This window comes from Columba livia, chromosome 1 (genome assembly GCF_036013475.1).
Source record: "Columba livia isolate bColLiv1 breed racing homer chromosome 1, bColLiv1.pat.W.v2, whole genome shotgun sequence".
Taxonomy (NCBI): domain Eukaryota; kingdom Metazoa; phylum Chordata; class Aves; order Columbiformes; family Columbidae; genus Columba; species Columba livia.
Genome location: NC_088602.1, coordinates 102,571,828 through 102,589,325, shown reverse-complemented (window position 1 = coordinate 102,589,325; position 17,498 = coordinate 102,571,828). Strand labels below are relative to the sequence as shown.

The following is a 17,498-nucleotide window of genomic DNA, read 5'->3' as shown; positions in this document are numbered from 1 at the left end:
CCTATTTTTCTGGAAAAAAACCTGCCTTCTGTTATGACTGATGCTTATATACAGAAGAACTTGGACTATTATTTGGTTCATTCTGAATACATTATTTATTTTTAAGAAATATTCTTTTTCATTCACTTTTTTGTTCTTTTGGTTTTGTTTGTTTTATCATCTGCATACCGGGTCATGCACTAAGTCCTGGAAAGGAAAGCAGGTGGGGTTTGGGTCTATTTAGGGTTTCTTTCAATGTGATGCTTTTGACTTCTATTTCAGAAAAAATATTTTGTAAATTACCTTTGCTTCAAAGTTTTCGTAGATTCAGTGACTGTGTTTCTTTCACTAAATATCTTGAACGAAAAAAGTGAGCTAAAGTAGTTGAAACACATTTGTCCACCATCACACAAAAAAGAAGACACTCTATGCAAAATCATTTTTGCTTTAAGATTAAAGCCTAATAATTATCTATAATTTCTCCTTGATGATATTCCAGATATGGGATATATTACATATTTTTGAATTCCTTCTTTTCCCCCTAGAACTGCTTATTCTGATTTAATTTTGGTCTTATATATCCCAAACAATGAGCATTTTTTTTTTAAATATACTACAAGATTTGAAAGTCTCTTAGCACTAATTTTGCAGACCATTTCATCCAAATCTTAATCCTAAAACAGACTAGAAGTGAACTGTAGTCTTAGGCTCATCTGTTACCTTCTCTGATACTGTGAAAACCTATACTCAACCTTGAGTGTAGATATTCATGGAGATTATTATAATCCACCTTTGAAATCACTTCAACTAACAGAAACAATAGAAAAAAAAAAAAAAAAGACTTCTCCTTATGTTTAAAATAGTCTCCAGTTCTTTCTGATGACAATCATTAGGATGTCTTAAAGTATAGCATGCAAAGTGGAACAAAAACTGATGTCTGAAGATGCTAAAATGAATAAAATTGCCTCTGATCACTGAGGAGGCTGTTGGGACAGAAAATTTTCAGGATGAGCATCCAAAAAAAGAACCAAAACACCAAACAAACAAACAAAAAAAAACCACAGAAGGATTATTTTACTTGCTTGGAAGGCAAAAAGAACACAAATATTCATATCAGGCTACAAATATTTCAGTCTATCCTTTCTTGTTTACCTTATTTTCACAAGCAGGTTATTATTAATGTTTCCTGAGATTATAAGACCAATTTGTATGGTCTTGAAAAAAAAAAAAAAAATAAAGCCACTTCTACTTATCTATGGAATTCTTAGTTGAAATGCACAGTCAGTTTCTCTTTTCGCAACCTGCAAAATGTGTGCTATGAGTGAAAGTACTTATATTTCTTACTAATTGAATGTCAGGTTTTGTCATCTTTGCTCTACGTGTTTATTTGAAAATGAGAGAACATAGCAATTTTCTTAAATATGCAAAATGCAATCTGATTGCAGATTTGTGGAGATTTTCTGCAGATATATGTATATATGTGTTTAACATATATGAGGTTTAGCCTACTAGACCATTTAGGATATAAGGTTGTTTGTACTTCTCAACATTGTCTTTAAGAATTTCGTTATTGGTGTAAAGACTTGAGTGTCTTTCCTGTTTAAATAATAAGCTGGAAAAAGGGGCACATCAAAACCTTTCATATCTCCATGGACAGGAGAGGCAGACTTTTAAAATCTTACATCATCCTGTACTTAGGAGTAGCAGTTCCTCTACCATAATGTTGCACAACGTTACTGACTTAGAACACAAAGATCTTTTCATTGCCCTCTCAGAAATTCAAAGATTCGGTGACAAATAAAATTTATGTTTTCCCAGACTGAAACAGTACAAGGGTGGGCAATTGTTGAGAATAAGTTTCTGTTCTCCGGTAAACTGGAACAGGAAGCATCTCCTCAAGTGTATCTGGGCAGCAGGACTCTTTCGTTGTCTTTGCAGCAAGGTGGATGCCTCAGGATACCGAACCATAAGGAGTCTATGAATAATTACTACTTAAGGCAAGGTACAATACAGGACCTTTAACCTTCTTGTGACTTTGTCTTTCTGCACTATTTTGGCCCATCTGTTTTTCTCTACACTTGATCAACCAAGGTAAGATGACCTATACTTTTTCTAGTGGTACAGAAAATGTTCACAATTTATAGCCATGTCACTCCACTCCAATTTTTTTTTTGTCCATATCAGACAAAAAATTGATTTGCTGTGGTAGTAAACAGTGAAATAGTCTCTTCAGTGTCTAGTAATTAGTTCTAATACTAACAGACAAATTAAAAAGCAGCAAAACAAAATGTCTCCATCAGGCACTTATAATAACCTTCTTAATATATAGAGTAGACGTGAAAACTAAGGTGAATAAATGAGGAGAATGCTGATTTTGGCATCCAGCTTACTTTCAGATAATCTAGCTCATCCCTCTTGGCTGACACCAGACCAAGAATAACATTAAAGAGTAATAAACTCCTTCCAGCAAGCCTCAGATTCCATGGTTCGCTGATCTCAGACCTAATCTATCAATCCATTTACTGCACAGTAAAAGGTAAGAAACCCATTACAGATCTGTTATATGCCATGGCAGGTGGTATATGACAAGAACTGAATTCATCACAAACTCCAGTACCTAGTACCCCTTTTGTATGCTTTAAAGCACCGTGTGGTTAGTTTGCTTGCCTATCACAGCAGAAGATACTTTGAGCTTTGAAAATAAAAGAAAGATTATTGATGTTAAGGAATAAAAATACTTATAAAACCCTTAATTTTTCATATTATTAGGACTTCACAAAGATAGTGTTATTTTCATTTTTACAAAAAATATTGGCTTTGGAGAGGGTACAATAAGTAAGATCAGGCTAGAATGTAAAAGTCATGCTTTCAAATGTGGGCTTTAATCTTCATTCTCTGCTTAAACTATGTCTAAGGTAGCAGCCTAGTAGAATCACTATTCAATACAATTGTCTAAAGAAATGTCATTCTAAAATTATTACTTCCCAAAGGAAGAAAAACTCTTCATCTATCTATTCTCAAGGTCATCAGCACATGATATAAATGCCCAAAAGCAAAGACAATACAGAAGCAAAAAAGCTTCTTTTATGTGACTATGATTCCTTTCATACTCAATTTCTTTTCTCAGCTTATTTCCATTGCTTTAGGGCAACCGTTTTTGTGTCTGTAAAGAAGGTTTGTACATGACTTATTTCAAATATGTCACCTTGAAGGTTAAGACTCACAGGTGATGTTCCCCATTCCTCTGCTTGGCAGATCAAGGCAAAAAAAGAAAATTGTCATAACCTTAGGAGATATTTGGCTTCATTCTCAGCTGGTGTAAATTGTCACAGCTACTCTGAAGTAAACAGAATTACTCTAGTGTACACCAGATAAGAACCTAGCTTACATTATTTATGTAACTGTCATGTATGTTTCATATTTTGAAAATAGTGTCATCCTGCAGTACAAGATAATCAGAAGTGCTAGATTGTTACACGCTCATTTCTAGCAGAGACACTAGAAAACAAAACTGACAGCTACAAACAAAGGATTAAAGCATAAGGTACACTCGTAGAAGGTTATGGAGAGGAGAGACAGAAATGCCCCAGAGAAATCTTTTTGTGATGAAGTTTGTTCACTGTGCTTTAAGGAAAAACAACAACAAAATCTCATCAAAATGACTGACTACAGAATCATCCTCGGGTGACCAACAGAAGTTCGCCTGATATAAAAATGCCAGAACTGTGAGATTTGGCTTACAGTAAAATCTGTGGGTTTTTTGGTTTGGTTTGGTTTGGTTTTTGTTGTTTTTTTTTTTTTTTTTCCAGTGCTTATAGGTCTATAACTCAAAGAAGACAATGTATGTCTCTGTCAGGCCTGCAGACTTTTCAGGATTCCAAAATTTGTTACAGATGTGAGAGTTTCAGAGAAGAAAGTGAAAAAATTAATTGAGGTTTTCTACAAAAACTGTGAGAAGAAGAAAAAAAAATGTAAAAGAAAAAATTAAATATTTTTCCCTTCAGCTTCACTGGAAAAATCCAATGACAGCAACTCAAAATGAGTTTCTAACTTTCCCCTGCCCCCATCTCTCAAGATCATATGGGAAATAGAAAAGCTTCAGAGAAAGAGAACACCTTCAGAGAACATTAGTCTTGTAATTTTCAAACTCAGTTTCTGTTAATTAAAAACAAAATAAATACAAAGCCCAAAAACAAACTAACAAAAAGACCCCAAACAAAACAAAACAACAACAACAAAACCACTGCATTTTTCAGATTCTTTAGATTCAGTTACCAAAGGACAGTGAGACCTTCTCAGTTTTATACATCACTATAGGTACGTAACTGAAATAATGTGGTTAAATAATGATCTCAAATGGAAGTTTAATTTTCTGGTCTTAGTCTTTTGAAGTGGGAAATTCCAAGCCTAAAGTCTTGCCAGAAACATTATTTAGATCTAGGAGACATAAACCTGTAAACAGAATGAATCACTAAACAGTAGTGTTGTTCACCATATTTAATCCAGACCTAACTACTTTAAGCAGTATTCACAGCTGTTCTGTGACAAGTAACCTAGATTTCTGGCTCAGCAAGCAAAAAGTGAAAATTCAAAGTTTTTAGGTATATGACTAATCAGTAAAAGCTTACATTCGGAGACAAATTACAGATTTTTTTTTGACATTTATTTGTTTAATTTTACTAGAAGTAAAATTATTTTTTTCCTGAAAACTAATGTTGCCCTTTTAATACAACAGCTCAGATATTCAAATTGCACTGCCTAAATTCAGCTACGCATAATGCTTCCTTCAGCTCATAAATAACACTAATTTGATCTTGAAGTGTTCTGAATTCTTCTACATACAGTGATTTCAAAAACCCATTTGTAGAGAAAGAGATACTTCTGTCCAAGCACCCAAATAATGATTTATGTGTCCAAGTAGGAGTTCATGAATGTGATCAATATTTATTATCCACTTTTGCTTAAACCATTAACTAATATTCTGAGCCTTGCCAAACTATTTGTGTTAGGAAGAAACCAGTGAGAGTTCCACATCAAATAAGTTCCTGTTTATTTCCCAGGTCTCTGCTTGAAATTCAACTGCATTGACAGAAATGGTAACAGGAAAAACAAACAAACAAACAAACAAACAAACAAACAAACTAACTAACTAACTAACTAACTAACTAACTAACTAACTAACTAACTAACAAACTAACAAACAAACAAACAAACAAACAAACAAACAAACAAACAAACTAACTAACTAACAAACTAACTAACAAACTAACTAACTAACAAACTAACTAACAAACTAACTAACTAACAAACAAAAAACAAAACAAAACAAAACAAAACAACAGAATGTAGTATTCTTGACCAGAAACTCTGGCTTGTCTTTTCAGTAGGACACTCAGAATAAGATTTTCTCACTTTTTATTTCCACACCCCGCCCCCCTGCCAGAGCTCACACAACAAATCCCTCTTGTGTTTGTTGTTGTTGTTGTTGTTGTTGTTGTTGTTGTTGTTGTTTTGTGGTACCTCAGCAGTGTGGTACCTCTAACAAATAGATACCACAGGTTAATTTTCCAGATTCTGATTTTGACATCACTATCAAGAGAAACACTTCAGCTGATTCTACACTGACCTTTTTTGACCAGACTAATCCATACCTTGGGTGGTGGTCCTCTGGACAAAACTTTCTGCCATTTCTGCTACATGAGGTATGGAGAGCACTCAAATTACCTACCTTTCTTGACTAGATTTGCAATTCATTGTCATCAGTTTCCAACACAAAAATATTCTACTTCAATAATAAAATACAACAGAATCCTCCCTTCCTTCTCTCCCCAAGCATGAAAATCTCAGAAAGCGAGTGGCACTTCGCTATACAGAAACCAGAACTCAAAGCTCAAGGTTGGAAGAATCATGGTGGAACATGAAACAGTGGTTGCAGCTTCCACCTAACGGTTGGGTAGAGGAGAGAATTGGGAAGTGTTTCCATAAAGGCAATAAGCTATTTGCTACTGCCTCTCACACACCTGAGTAACTAAAGGTGGAATATTTGTTGTACCTTCAAAACAACCAGGCTACAAAAAAGATGCTCTGCATTCCACCCTTAAGCGGCAGACCTGTAGTGTACAGAGCATATTTGGATGCAACATCATCATTTCAGGCATTAACAGTCTTAGTTTGCTGTCATTGTTTCTCACAGCAGTGTATTGTACACATTTTTTTTCTTCCTCAGGTTCATTATGCATACAAATGTTTCTTCATACAGAGAAAAATAATACACAGCAGAAAATACATACTGCAAATATTTGCTGCAGATTAAAATTTTATACCACAGTTATATCACTAATATGTCTAACCTTTAACAAGCGATGGTTAGCCTCCTTAAGTGTATTCTCAAGCTTATGTTTTTTGTCTGGGTTCAGCGATGCACTTCCAAGAGCTATTCCTCCAGTTTCATTTAATCGCTTCAGTATTCCCTTGTGTGGTGGCAGCTTTTCAACTCTTAACTGGAACAGACAAATACAGCAGTTAAAATGAACTGTGGTAGAATTTTCAGCTCTCTTATCTTCACCTTTATCGATTTGTGTATCAGCTGAAGGAATAAACTCAATTCAAGACAAAATAACAATGGCTTTCTGAATGTAGAATGCTAAATTCTGCCTAAGAAACACTTAGAATTCTGTTGTTTTGTTTTGTTTTTTAACATTTTTTAAAAATCATCTAGATGTTTAGTCTAGAAAATGTTGCAGTGATACTTTAGTCAGTTAATATTTATAATTATGCCTGCAATTCTAGATGCTCCTGTGAAATTCTCAATACCATTTTATAAGTGGAGAAATTATAAAAGATTAAAAAAGACACCTACAGAGAAATGTTTTACAGACAAAGCAGTGAAGCTCTGAATTAAGATATGAGGATGAAAAAGATAATGATTAATTACCTAGTGACAGGATAGATACTTTCCTTTCAGTGCGTTTTCCGTTACTTTTCTGATTTTAGTGTGATCAGACCTGGGTTTTGAAATTCCACTGCTTTGATTATTCTAAAATGTTAAACGAATTGTGTCTGATGGCAGAATAATTCTCTGAAAATAGCTTTTAAATGGATAAAGTAAGAAAACATTAAGAATAAAACTTGCAATACCTTTACTTTGCTAAGGCAGTCTCTTAACTGGTCTTCATTCCCTGGTTCAAGGGAAATACCAGTAATGCTTTCTGCTTCCTCTAACCATAAAAGCAACTTGTTCAAGTCCTCTTGAAATTCAGCTAGAATACTCTTTTCTTCCTCTAGCCTGGAATAAAAACATGAAATTAATGTTTCTGTATATTCATTTTTAGGTTGAAATGCTTAACCACACTACAAGAAAGACCAGGGAAAACAAATACTTATTATTTATATTAATTATTTTTAAAATTGGGCCATAGATTTTTTCATATAAAAATTATCAGACCAGCATCCTTTTAACATGACACTGAATATATTTGAAAAGAGAAATTCAAATGCATGATTTGCAACATCACTAAATTCAGCTTACAGATGACATATGCAAGGGAGCAAACAAGCACATCAGAACTGGAACTAGAGCTCCTCAGACAAGATTTTTCTGTGAGATAACAGCAGGGCAGCCTGGTGTCAGAAACTAAGAATTCTAGCACCAAATTTTACCAAACTGAATCTGTACAAAAGTGACACTTAAACCCATTTAGAATTATTGTACAAACAGATATTTTGGTGATGGTGCCACATACTTGGTGTAAAGTATTCCATTCAAGACTCACAAAAAGTAGGTAAAGTTTGTAGTCCATAAGAAAGAAGAGGATAGGCTTTATCTATTAGATATCTACTTTGTCTACACTTACAACCTAGTTGTTGATTTTTTCACCCAGATTCTCTTCACCAAATGCCAATTAGCATTTCTAAGGTGTAACACATTGAGCAACCTGGTGTCATGGACTATTTCCCTGCCCATGGCAGGGAAGCTAGAACTGTATGATCTCTAAGGTCACTTCCAACCCAAATCAGTCTATGATTCTATGATCTTGGACAATTACGAGAGGGATAGTTTAATTCCGCAGTTTTTTCTTTTATTAATTAAAGGAAATCCAGATGACCAGTTAAGACATAAACATTGCAGGTGTCTAAAGTCAGATAAGACTACTTTCACCACAACTGTATAAATACATGGAGACTTGAACTTTTGTGCTTAAGCTTCTGAATTTATCAAAAGATGCATGAGAAAAAATTAAAGGGCAGAAGGGAAGAGCACTGGCAGAATGTGAGCCCTTTGGGACCGACATTATGGGTGGATCTCTTTTGAAGGAGAAAAACCATGTTTTATATAAAGTACTTATAACTTATCCTCCAAACTGACATTACACTGAGTCTTACCTGTATGGAAAGATTAAATAATTATTAATGAAAGTAAACAACAATTAATGACCTATTATATAATCATAGTTTTTGTTGTTGCTATTATTTTATTAAAGGTACTTGAGATCAAAAGAAAATATGTAAGATCCAACGGAGTTTGAGAGGTTAGGTCATTTATCACATACGATAAGAGGCTCTAGTAAAATTTTAACAATAGAACTCAACATTACAGTGGAGAATCAAGGTCAGTATTATTAATATATTATTTCTGAATGCAAAAATGTATTCAAGCAGAATGAAAATGGTTTTAACTTTCTCTGATCTCCCATACTTGCCATGATGGTCAGTGCCCACAGAACACTCTAAGAAGTCAAATGGAATGATACCTATTGAAAACTACACCATAATTTATTTACATTTTTAATTTTTTTTTTTTTAGGTAACTATGTTTTCTGTTGGCTGACTTAAGCAAAGATGTCTCTTTAGAAAAGCTGTATCAGTTAGGTACAAGCAAAAGAGAATGAATAAAACGTGTCTGCTTCACGTCATCTAATAAAAAACCCTGAAAACAATTATTCCTTGATACACTTGCTTGCGCACACGTACACATACAGTCTGACAAACAGCTTAGAAACTGTAGATTAAAAGCTTTTATTCAAGCAGAACAGAAAGGTACACATTTCCAATAGTCAGTATCTATCTTATAGAAGTGTGTACATCCAAATGCCCAAAACATTCCACCCCATATTAAGAAAACTAACTTGAAGTCATTAAAATCTTTTATGACCTCTTTTCTATATGTATAATTTCCAGACAACAAAAGTATTCAAGTGACTTCAAGTGTTCCACATCCGAAACACTTATTTACAAGGAAAGAAAGCTGCTTCCTTAATGTTTTGAGTAAAAGCATTTAGTTAGAGGGAAAACAAAGGAAGAACTACTGTAGGATTTGAAAAATTCCTTTTAAATAACATCACATGGTTACAGTGTAAAATGGGAGAAGTTTGGTCAGCAGTTAAAATTCTAGTAGTGAAGAGATGAATGAGCATATAAACTGAATTCAATTTCATTTCACAGCAAAAGAATCATCTCACTTCATGGTATAAGCAAGAATTTTTTATAGATTAAGATTTTTAGAGGAGAGAAAGAGTCTTGCTGTTGGAATGCTGACTATCATAAAACCAGGAGCATGCAATCCAACTATTATTTTACACAACTTGCAAACTAGCTGAAATTTTGCTAATGCTTTACCTGCCTTCCATCTTATCTGTCTTTATTGCATATCCTTAGCAAGGCATTCTTGCATGGTGAGAATTGCTGTACTAGATAAATAAACACTCTATAGGCTCTATAGAGCTCTCTCCAAAATAGTAGATTAAGAAACAGAGTAAAGTACCAAAGACAATGCTCTTGACCAGACTTCACTATGGCGCAGTCTGGCTGCACTAAATATGCCACATCTTAAGGAGACCTGAAAAATACAATAGCCACCATGCATGTGACACAGTCTTTCCTGGATGGCAAAAAAACAGGCAAGGAGACATCACTACTAAGTTGCTCTTGAAAAAAAAAAAAAAAAAAAGAGAGAGAGAGAGAAGTGTTTCCATTCAATTTACAAGAATCAAACACTTTTTGAAAGTGTCTCCAACTATTGTCCTAAATCTATTCTTTCTTTTGTAATTCAAACAAACAAAACCAAAAAACCTAAGAAAGCAGCAACCTCAACAACATATGCAGTGAATACCTTGAATAAGAAAAACCTTATAAAACATTATGATGCATTGATGTTTCCAAATAATTATGAATAATTAACTCACACCTTCAAGGCTTTTTCTTTACAGTATACTTTAAATATGTTTTTGGTTCATTTCTAAAATATGAAGCATTATTTCTTTGTTTACCTTCAAGTTTGATGTTTTTGTAGAATTTATTTAAGCATGTAGTAGTGATAATAATGAATGGGACATTTAATATTCTTCATCTACAATTAAATGGTAGATATTTTATTTCCAGAGCAAATTCAATGCATTTAGATAAGCAAAAAGCACTAAGTTCTTCTTGAAATATTGATTGTGAAATATAAATATTCTTAATATATTTTTTCAGTGATTGTGGCTGAAAAAAAAATATATCTACATATATGGAAAAGCAAGTGCAAAATGTATTATTAAGTATTATGAAGTCCAATAATAAATCACACATTCAGTCATAATATACAAAATTCATGTAACAGAGATAAGTAAAAGGCAGTACAGGTTTAAATGAAGGATTATTTTCCTAGCTCAGCTGATATATCCATAGATTTCTATTATCTCATGTATTTCAGATGGATTGTAGCTAGAATTTTAGGTAAACAATAAATTTAAATTTGTCTCAACGCAAGACAATTTTTGTCAGGTAGTGTTCAAGAACCAGAGAGTGAGGAGTCACATGCTCTAAGGCTACAACAGTATTGGGTATATAGGGTTTAGTCATCTCTTTTAAGAAACCAAAAGACACTATGAAAACAAGGAGAAGGACACCCTGAGGTGCTTATTGGGAAGCGTATACTGATAGGAAGAGAAAGGTGAACCCTATTATACCAACCTACGGTCACAGAATCAGAGTTCTTTAGGTTGGAAAGGACCTTTAGGATCTCCAGTTCCAACCATAAACCTGACACTGCCAAGTCCACCACTAAACCATGTCCCTAAGCATCACATCTACACATGTTTTAAATACCTCCAGGGATGGTCACTCCATCACTCTACTGGTGATAAGAGGAACAAAAATCTTAGAACCCCCTAGGCCTAATTTAGCAAGACTAGGCATGATGTAACAGAAACCCAATAGAGAAACAATAGCTTTACAGAGACTGGGCATGAGGCAAAGAGGGATGTCCTTGGTTTGCAAGCTGGGAAAGCGGAATGTTCCTCTAAATGAAGAAATAGCTACATGACTTTTGCTGAGCAGTCGCACAAAATGACAATATGCATGTTCAAGAAATTAGATCCATAAGCCAATGCTCGGTGTCACCTGCAAACTTACTGAGGGTGCACTCAATCCCCTCATCCAGGTCATCAACAGAGAAATTAAACAGAGCTGGTGCCAATACTGACCCCTGAGGAACACCACTTGTGTCTGTCCACCAGCTGGATTTTACTCCATTTACCACAACCCTTTGAGCTTGGCCATCCAGTCAGGTTTTTTTTTTTACACAGCAAACAGTAATCCCATCAAAGCCATGAGCAGCCACTTTCTCCAGGAGATGGTTGTGGGAAACAGTGTCAAAGGCTTTACTAAATTCTAGTTAGACATCATCCACAGCGTTTCCCTTATCCATTAAGTGGCTCACCTTGTCGTACAAGGAGATCAGGTTGGTTAAATAGGACCTGCCTTTCATAAACCCATGCTGACTGGGCCTGATCACTTGGTTGTGCTGCATGTGCCACATGATGGCACTCAGGATGATCTGTTCCATGACCTCCTCCAGCACTGAGGTCAGACCTACCGACCTGTAGTTCCCTGCATGCTCCTTCTGGCCCTTCTTGTAGATGGGTGTCACTTTTGCTAACTTCTGGTCAACTGGGATCTAACCAGTTAGTCAAGACTGCTGATAAATAATTGAAAGTGGCTTGGTGAGCACCTCTGCCAGCTCCTTCAGAACCCTTGGGTAGATCCCATCTGGGCCCACATGTGTGTCTAAGTGGTGTAGCAGGTTTGCTCCCTGTCTTCTGGCTCAAGGGGCTGGGTACCTGGAGCACAACTGCTATTGTTATTAAAGACTGAGGCAAAGAAGGTATTTAGTATCACAGCCTTTCCCTCAACCTCGGTCACTATATTTTCCCCTGCATCCACCAGAGGGTGGAGATTCTCCTTAGCCCTCCTTTAGTTGCTCTTGTATTTATAGAAACATTTTCTGTTGCCTTTTATGGCAGCAGCAAGTTTCAGCTCCTGTTAGGCTTTGGCCCTTCTGATTTTCTCCCTGCAAAACTTCACAGCATCCTTGTAGTCCTCTTCAGTAGCCTGCACCTTCTTCCGAAGGTCATCATCTCTCCTTTTTTTCCTGGGTTTCAGCTGAAGGTCTCTGTTCAGCCAGGTCAGCCCTCTTCTCTGCTGGCTTGTCTTTTAGTACACAGGGACAGCCTGCTCCTGAGTCTCTAAGGTTGCCTTCTTGAACAGAGACCAGCCTTCCTAGACTTCTTTGCCCTTCAGGGCTGCCTCCCCAGGGGAGGCCAATTAATCACCTAAACAGGTAAAAGTCTGTCCTTCAGAAGTCCAAGGTAGCAGTTCTGCTGACCCCACTCCTGACTTTCCAAAAATAGAAAACTCAATCACATATATAAGTATATATACTTACATGTATACAAATACATGAAAAACAAACACCCTAAATAGAAAAATAAGCCAATTAAGCCAATTAACAGCCCTGCTTTCCTGGTGTCTTTCTCATGGAAATATGGAAGCCTGCATAACTGTTTTCAAAAATTGTTGTTTGTCAAGGATTTCTGGAAATGCAACCCATATCAATGAAAAGCCCTGATGTTGCTGAGCTCCAATATTTCTTGTGTTTCTGTACTACAGCTCTGTATCACTTATGGAGCACGGTTGCACATCCAGAAATTCTGGATCTTAGTGATGCATACAGGCTTACCCATTTTGGTTGTTTAGGACATGCAGAGAAGAACCAACTTTACAGCATTACATCTATTATAGTGTTCTCCCCGAGAACATGTATGTGTACTTTAGACGTCAAATGTTCTTCTTAAGACAAAATAGGTTGGCTAAAACCAGCTAATCAAAACATTTATGTTTGTGAAACTGAGGCAGATCCTAATCTATGCTGAGATCTGTCGGACTGCAACTATAGAAAGGAAGAAAAACTAGCTCCCTGTCGTCTTAAAAGCAGAAGCACAGCTTCAAATCTTTCTGAGGCAGTGTCCCCCTCTGTCCCGATTACATGGAAGTCTGAGAATAAGTCATCCAGTGCTACATCATGAACTGCACAATAAAACCTCTGTTCCTCAAAGTGAGGAGATTCCCCAGAACCGAAGCCCTCAGCAACATCTTTACTTTTTTTGGTTTTCTGTCATTTCAACTAATTTGTAAAGTGCATAGCTCAGTGGAAGCATTATGTGATGGTGCCCTAAGGATAAACCTGAGAAAGACACAACTTTAAATATGTTAATTCTGGCACAGAAAAGGCAGTGTTCAACTCAATGCACCTGAGAGCAAAATTATTGAGTTGTATATTATTTTGAATGAGAAATCAAAAGGATTTCTCATCTCCTAGCAGAGACAGCAATTGGCAACATTCGTTTTTCATCTTAAGCACACTGTCAGTTTTACCACCCTTATGAATTCAATTGCAACCCTGAAAACATTTAAAACTTTTCCTAGTCACGAAGGAAAGATTTTTACTTTGATGATTAATTTAAATGTCCATCAGTAGAACTGAGTTTTATTATCTGAGCATTGTAGGATGTTTTTAACCTAAGAATTTCCAGGAATTCTTTTAGAAATGTAATATATAGAGATTGATAGATAGATATAGATACAGATATAGTAATATGTGCACAGAGGAATTTCAGAATTCAGACCAAAAAAAATGTTCCATAAAGATCTATTTCCTAAACCTACGCAGGAACTTAATGTAGTATAGTAATTAAAAGGTCCACTGCAATTAACGGGAGCTGCAGGTGCACTTCATAATTTACTTTACAGTTTGTTCTTGGCCTGCTAGAACATTGCTTCTGTTACAAATAACACCCTGCATGACAAGTATCATATTATGCAAGCAGCTAAAATAAAGCACTCTCTATATTACCTGAACCAATTAATCAAATAAAAAGTTATAACTTGATGACTGATTGCACCTTTTGAACAAGCTGATTTGTATCACAACAATTACTTTTGGAACAACAGATACATGTAATTTCTAGGTGTTTAAATTCATGGTGGCAATTACAAATTAACAGTAAATTGTTCTTAAGGGAGTACAGGCTTCCACATCTGAGCCTAAGCAAACTGGAATAAGGAGCATGAGCATGACCAGTTGCCTCAGATGTAGCCAGAACAGTTCTTGAAGATGTTGGGAGTACATCTTGCTGGACAGGCAGGTGACTGAGGAGTAAGATGTCATTTCAACACCTGGTCCTATGAAGCCAAGCAGATCCATCTCCAGCACTCATCTTCACACTGTTATATGCTACCCTCTTGTCCTTTTGAACCAGCCTAAGTTCTCAAAGAGCTTTTAAACCGCTTCTCTGTCTGCAAATGGTTTAATTCATTAACCCTGAAATGTAACTCATCTTGTCTGATGAAAAACTCTCAAACTAGAGCAGAGAAGTAGGGAATTTGATATGCATAGTAAATTTTGGTCTTCTACATGACTGCTATTCTCAGGCATTTTACTTTTTATTTTCCATATTGAAACACTGCAGCGTTCTGTTTGTGTTTTTTTAAATTCATAAGGCCCCTTGGTCAACTATTCTGACTATACAGACATTATAATTCTCAAAGTGAATGTATTCATATTCAGTATTTAACATTAAGAGGTAAATTAAATTAATCAAAATAACTATTCTTCCTAATAGCATTTCATATATATTGTATTTTGTAGATCAGGGATTAGTTTTCCTAACAGTATTGAACTGAGATTGTAACAAATTCTTATAGCAGTCCACAAAATATCCTGGGCAGATTTTTTTTTTTACTGTAATGAATCCTTAGTTATAATGGTTAACTGTTACATAATGATTCTTGGCCCATTTCAAGTATGCTTATATTTTCATTTAAAGCTTCTAGAAACCATATTAAATGCATATTGCAGCTCATGTATTTTCTCCATAGTCAACAAAGTGATACCAATACCATAGCAACCCGTAAATAGTTTGTGAAACATATCAGATGTTTACAGTTTGTAACTGCACACAAGTGATGTTGGACTTATTTGGGAGGTGTCAGAGACAGAAAATATGCAATCACAGGAGTAGGACAGATCTGCACTTGTGACTCATATTCCCACTTGCACTTCCAATAATATTTTGGTACTTTTAATGTTTTTAACATTCAGCTGTTGACTCTGTATTTATGGTATTTCTAAGATTAGGAATTAGTGCATTTAGTAGCTGTTACTGAGAATTTCGGAAGCCACAAAAATAGTAACTTGACAATTTAGAGAAAATATTTACTAAGAGATGATGACCTTTCTCTAAAGAATGTGCAGATATGTTTCATTTGGGTAGGTAACTTTAAGTAAAATAACTGAAATGAAAATTACCGCAGAAACTTTAGAAAAGTCAGAGGTAAATACTAAGCAGTGAGAAGTTTAGCTGCACTACCTGGAAACACAGTGCAAATTTAAACCAGAGTAACTAATTTTATGCTAGAAAGAAAAAACATATTTATTGACTTGTGTCATAAATGTGAACTGTCATAAAATCTCTTCATCCTAAGCCAGTTTTTAAATTGCAATGGGAAGCTAATCACAACCTTCAAAATACTGAGTGTTCAGGTGAAGTAAACCAATCACTGGTAGCTAGAGTGTTAAAGACAAAAAAATAATACTTTAATGAAGGTAAGGTATGAAAAATATAAAAAAACATATATATATATATTTAATTTATAGCCATTATTTCCTATTTAGAACAGAAAGCTTGGTTTTTTTTTTTTTTTTTATTCAGAAAAGTATTTGAAAGTATTCTGGTAAACAGCTTTTGTTCTGTCATTCTTTCCTAATTACTTCAAACTCGCTTGAGTAGAGATCTGAACAGTCAGTCTGCAGGTTCAAGCTCATTAGAAGTGCAGATGTGTTTGTAGCTAAAATAATGAAAAATTCTCTTCCATTCAACAGATCCCAATTTTAACAAATGTCAGATTGTGATGAATTAAAAAAAAAAAAAAAAAAAACAAAAAAAACCAAACAACCTTCTTACTTCTGAAACAGTGAAGGAATCTAATTCCTGGGCATCTGTTTTCAAAAATTACACAAGAAATTTTTAAAGAAGATCAAAAATACAAAGACCAGCCAGCACCACTGTTACAAGTCTGTCAATGACCTCATTTATGAGCCTTCACCTTATCAAGCTCCTATGTGAGATGTTGCTTCTCCTCATGATTATGATCCCTTGATTGGCTCTGCCTGGCCCATGTGTTCCAGCAGCAGGAGACAAGGTGCAGCACCACACTGCAACTGCAGCCCTGGGGTTGTCACCACCTGGGCACCTCAGTGCACACAAGTGCCCTGATGAGAAGCCACCACCGCCTTAAGTCCCCAGAGGCACAACTCAGCACGGACATGCACAGCATAATATGGCCTGATACACCTCAGGGGAAAAAAAGACAGAGATCTTCTGGTGGTGCAGTTGAGAAGATTTTCAAAATGATTGCTGTTGTATGAAGAGGAAGAAACAGGTTTTTTTCTCCCTTTTTTTGTCTGGGGTTAGTAGCATCTATTCAAGGGGCCAGTGTGACTTGCCCGAGACTCTAAGGTCTCCCTTTCTGTTTGAGTAACGCTGTCCCAGAGTACAAACTCAGACCTCTCCAAAACATGCCACTTGCAGCAAAATGGTAACAAAAACTCAATTAAATTCCCAATTTGCCAACTATCAGTGTATCAGGCTTTCAATAAGGCTTCACTTTATTCAACTGCCTGGTTTATTCCAAAATTTGCAGTAAGGTAAAATGACTGCATGCGCTAAAATTACATTCTCATCTAATTCTTAGCTGGATGGATTAAACTGCAAGATACAGAAACATTAAACACTGAATTCAAACTTCTACAGCTTTGAAACTCTTTGATAAAGGCAAATGAAAGATAACATCCTACACAAACATAACTCGAGCATAACCTCTTGATCTTCAGTACCAAAGAAAGGAGATTCAAAGCCAATATTAAGTCTGTGCTTTGCCTGGGATCAACATTTGACCTTTTAAAACTCAAAAACCAGCTTCTTTTTTACTGAAGAGCAGTACAGGTTCCTGAAATTGTTTTGTTCTGTTTTCTTGCCTGTTTTTATTTAAATTGTCCTTTTATGGTCATGATAATTCTCATTCGATAAATCTCCCAACCTACCACTATGATTAACATTAGTGTCTAGTGAACTTATGATCAGTTTCAGTTATTTCTAGAATTTCATGGGTATGATCTTTTTTACAGTTCCTATACAGGTATT

General features: G+C 35.5%; 1 protein-coding gene across 24 annotated transcripts in view; it reads right to left on the bottom strand.

Annotated features, from left to right (window-relative positions):
- DMD (dystrophin) overlaps positions 1 to 17,498 on the bottom strand; it is a 1,272,535-nt gene that overhangs the window by 408,489 nt on the left and 846,548 nt on the right. For all 24 annotated transcript variants that reach the window (XM_065049958.1, XM_065049956.1, XM_065049960.1 and 21 more), the window contains 2 exons: positions 7,117 to 7,264; positions 6,330 to 6,479 (listed from right to left, as the gene is read on the bottom strand). In XM_065049958.1, the coding sequence (XP_064906030.1) occupies positions 6,330 to 6,479; positions 7,117 to 7,264 (298 nt within the window). The remainder of the gene's footprint in view (positions 1 to 6,329; positions 6,480 to 7,116; positions 7,265 to 17,498) is intronic.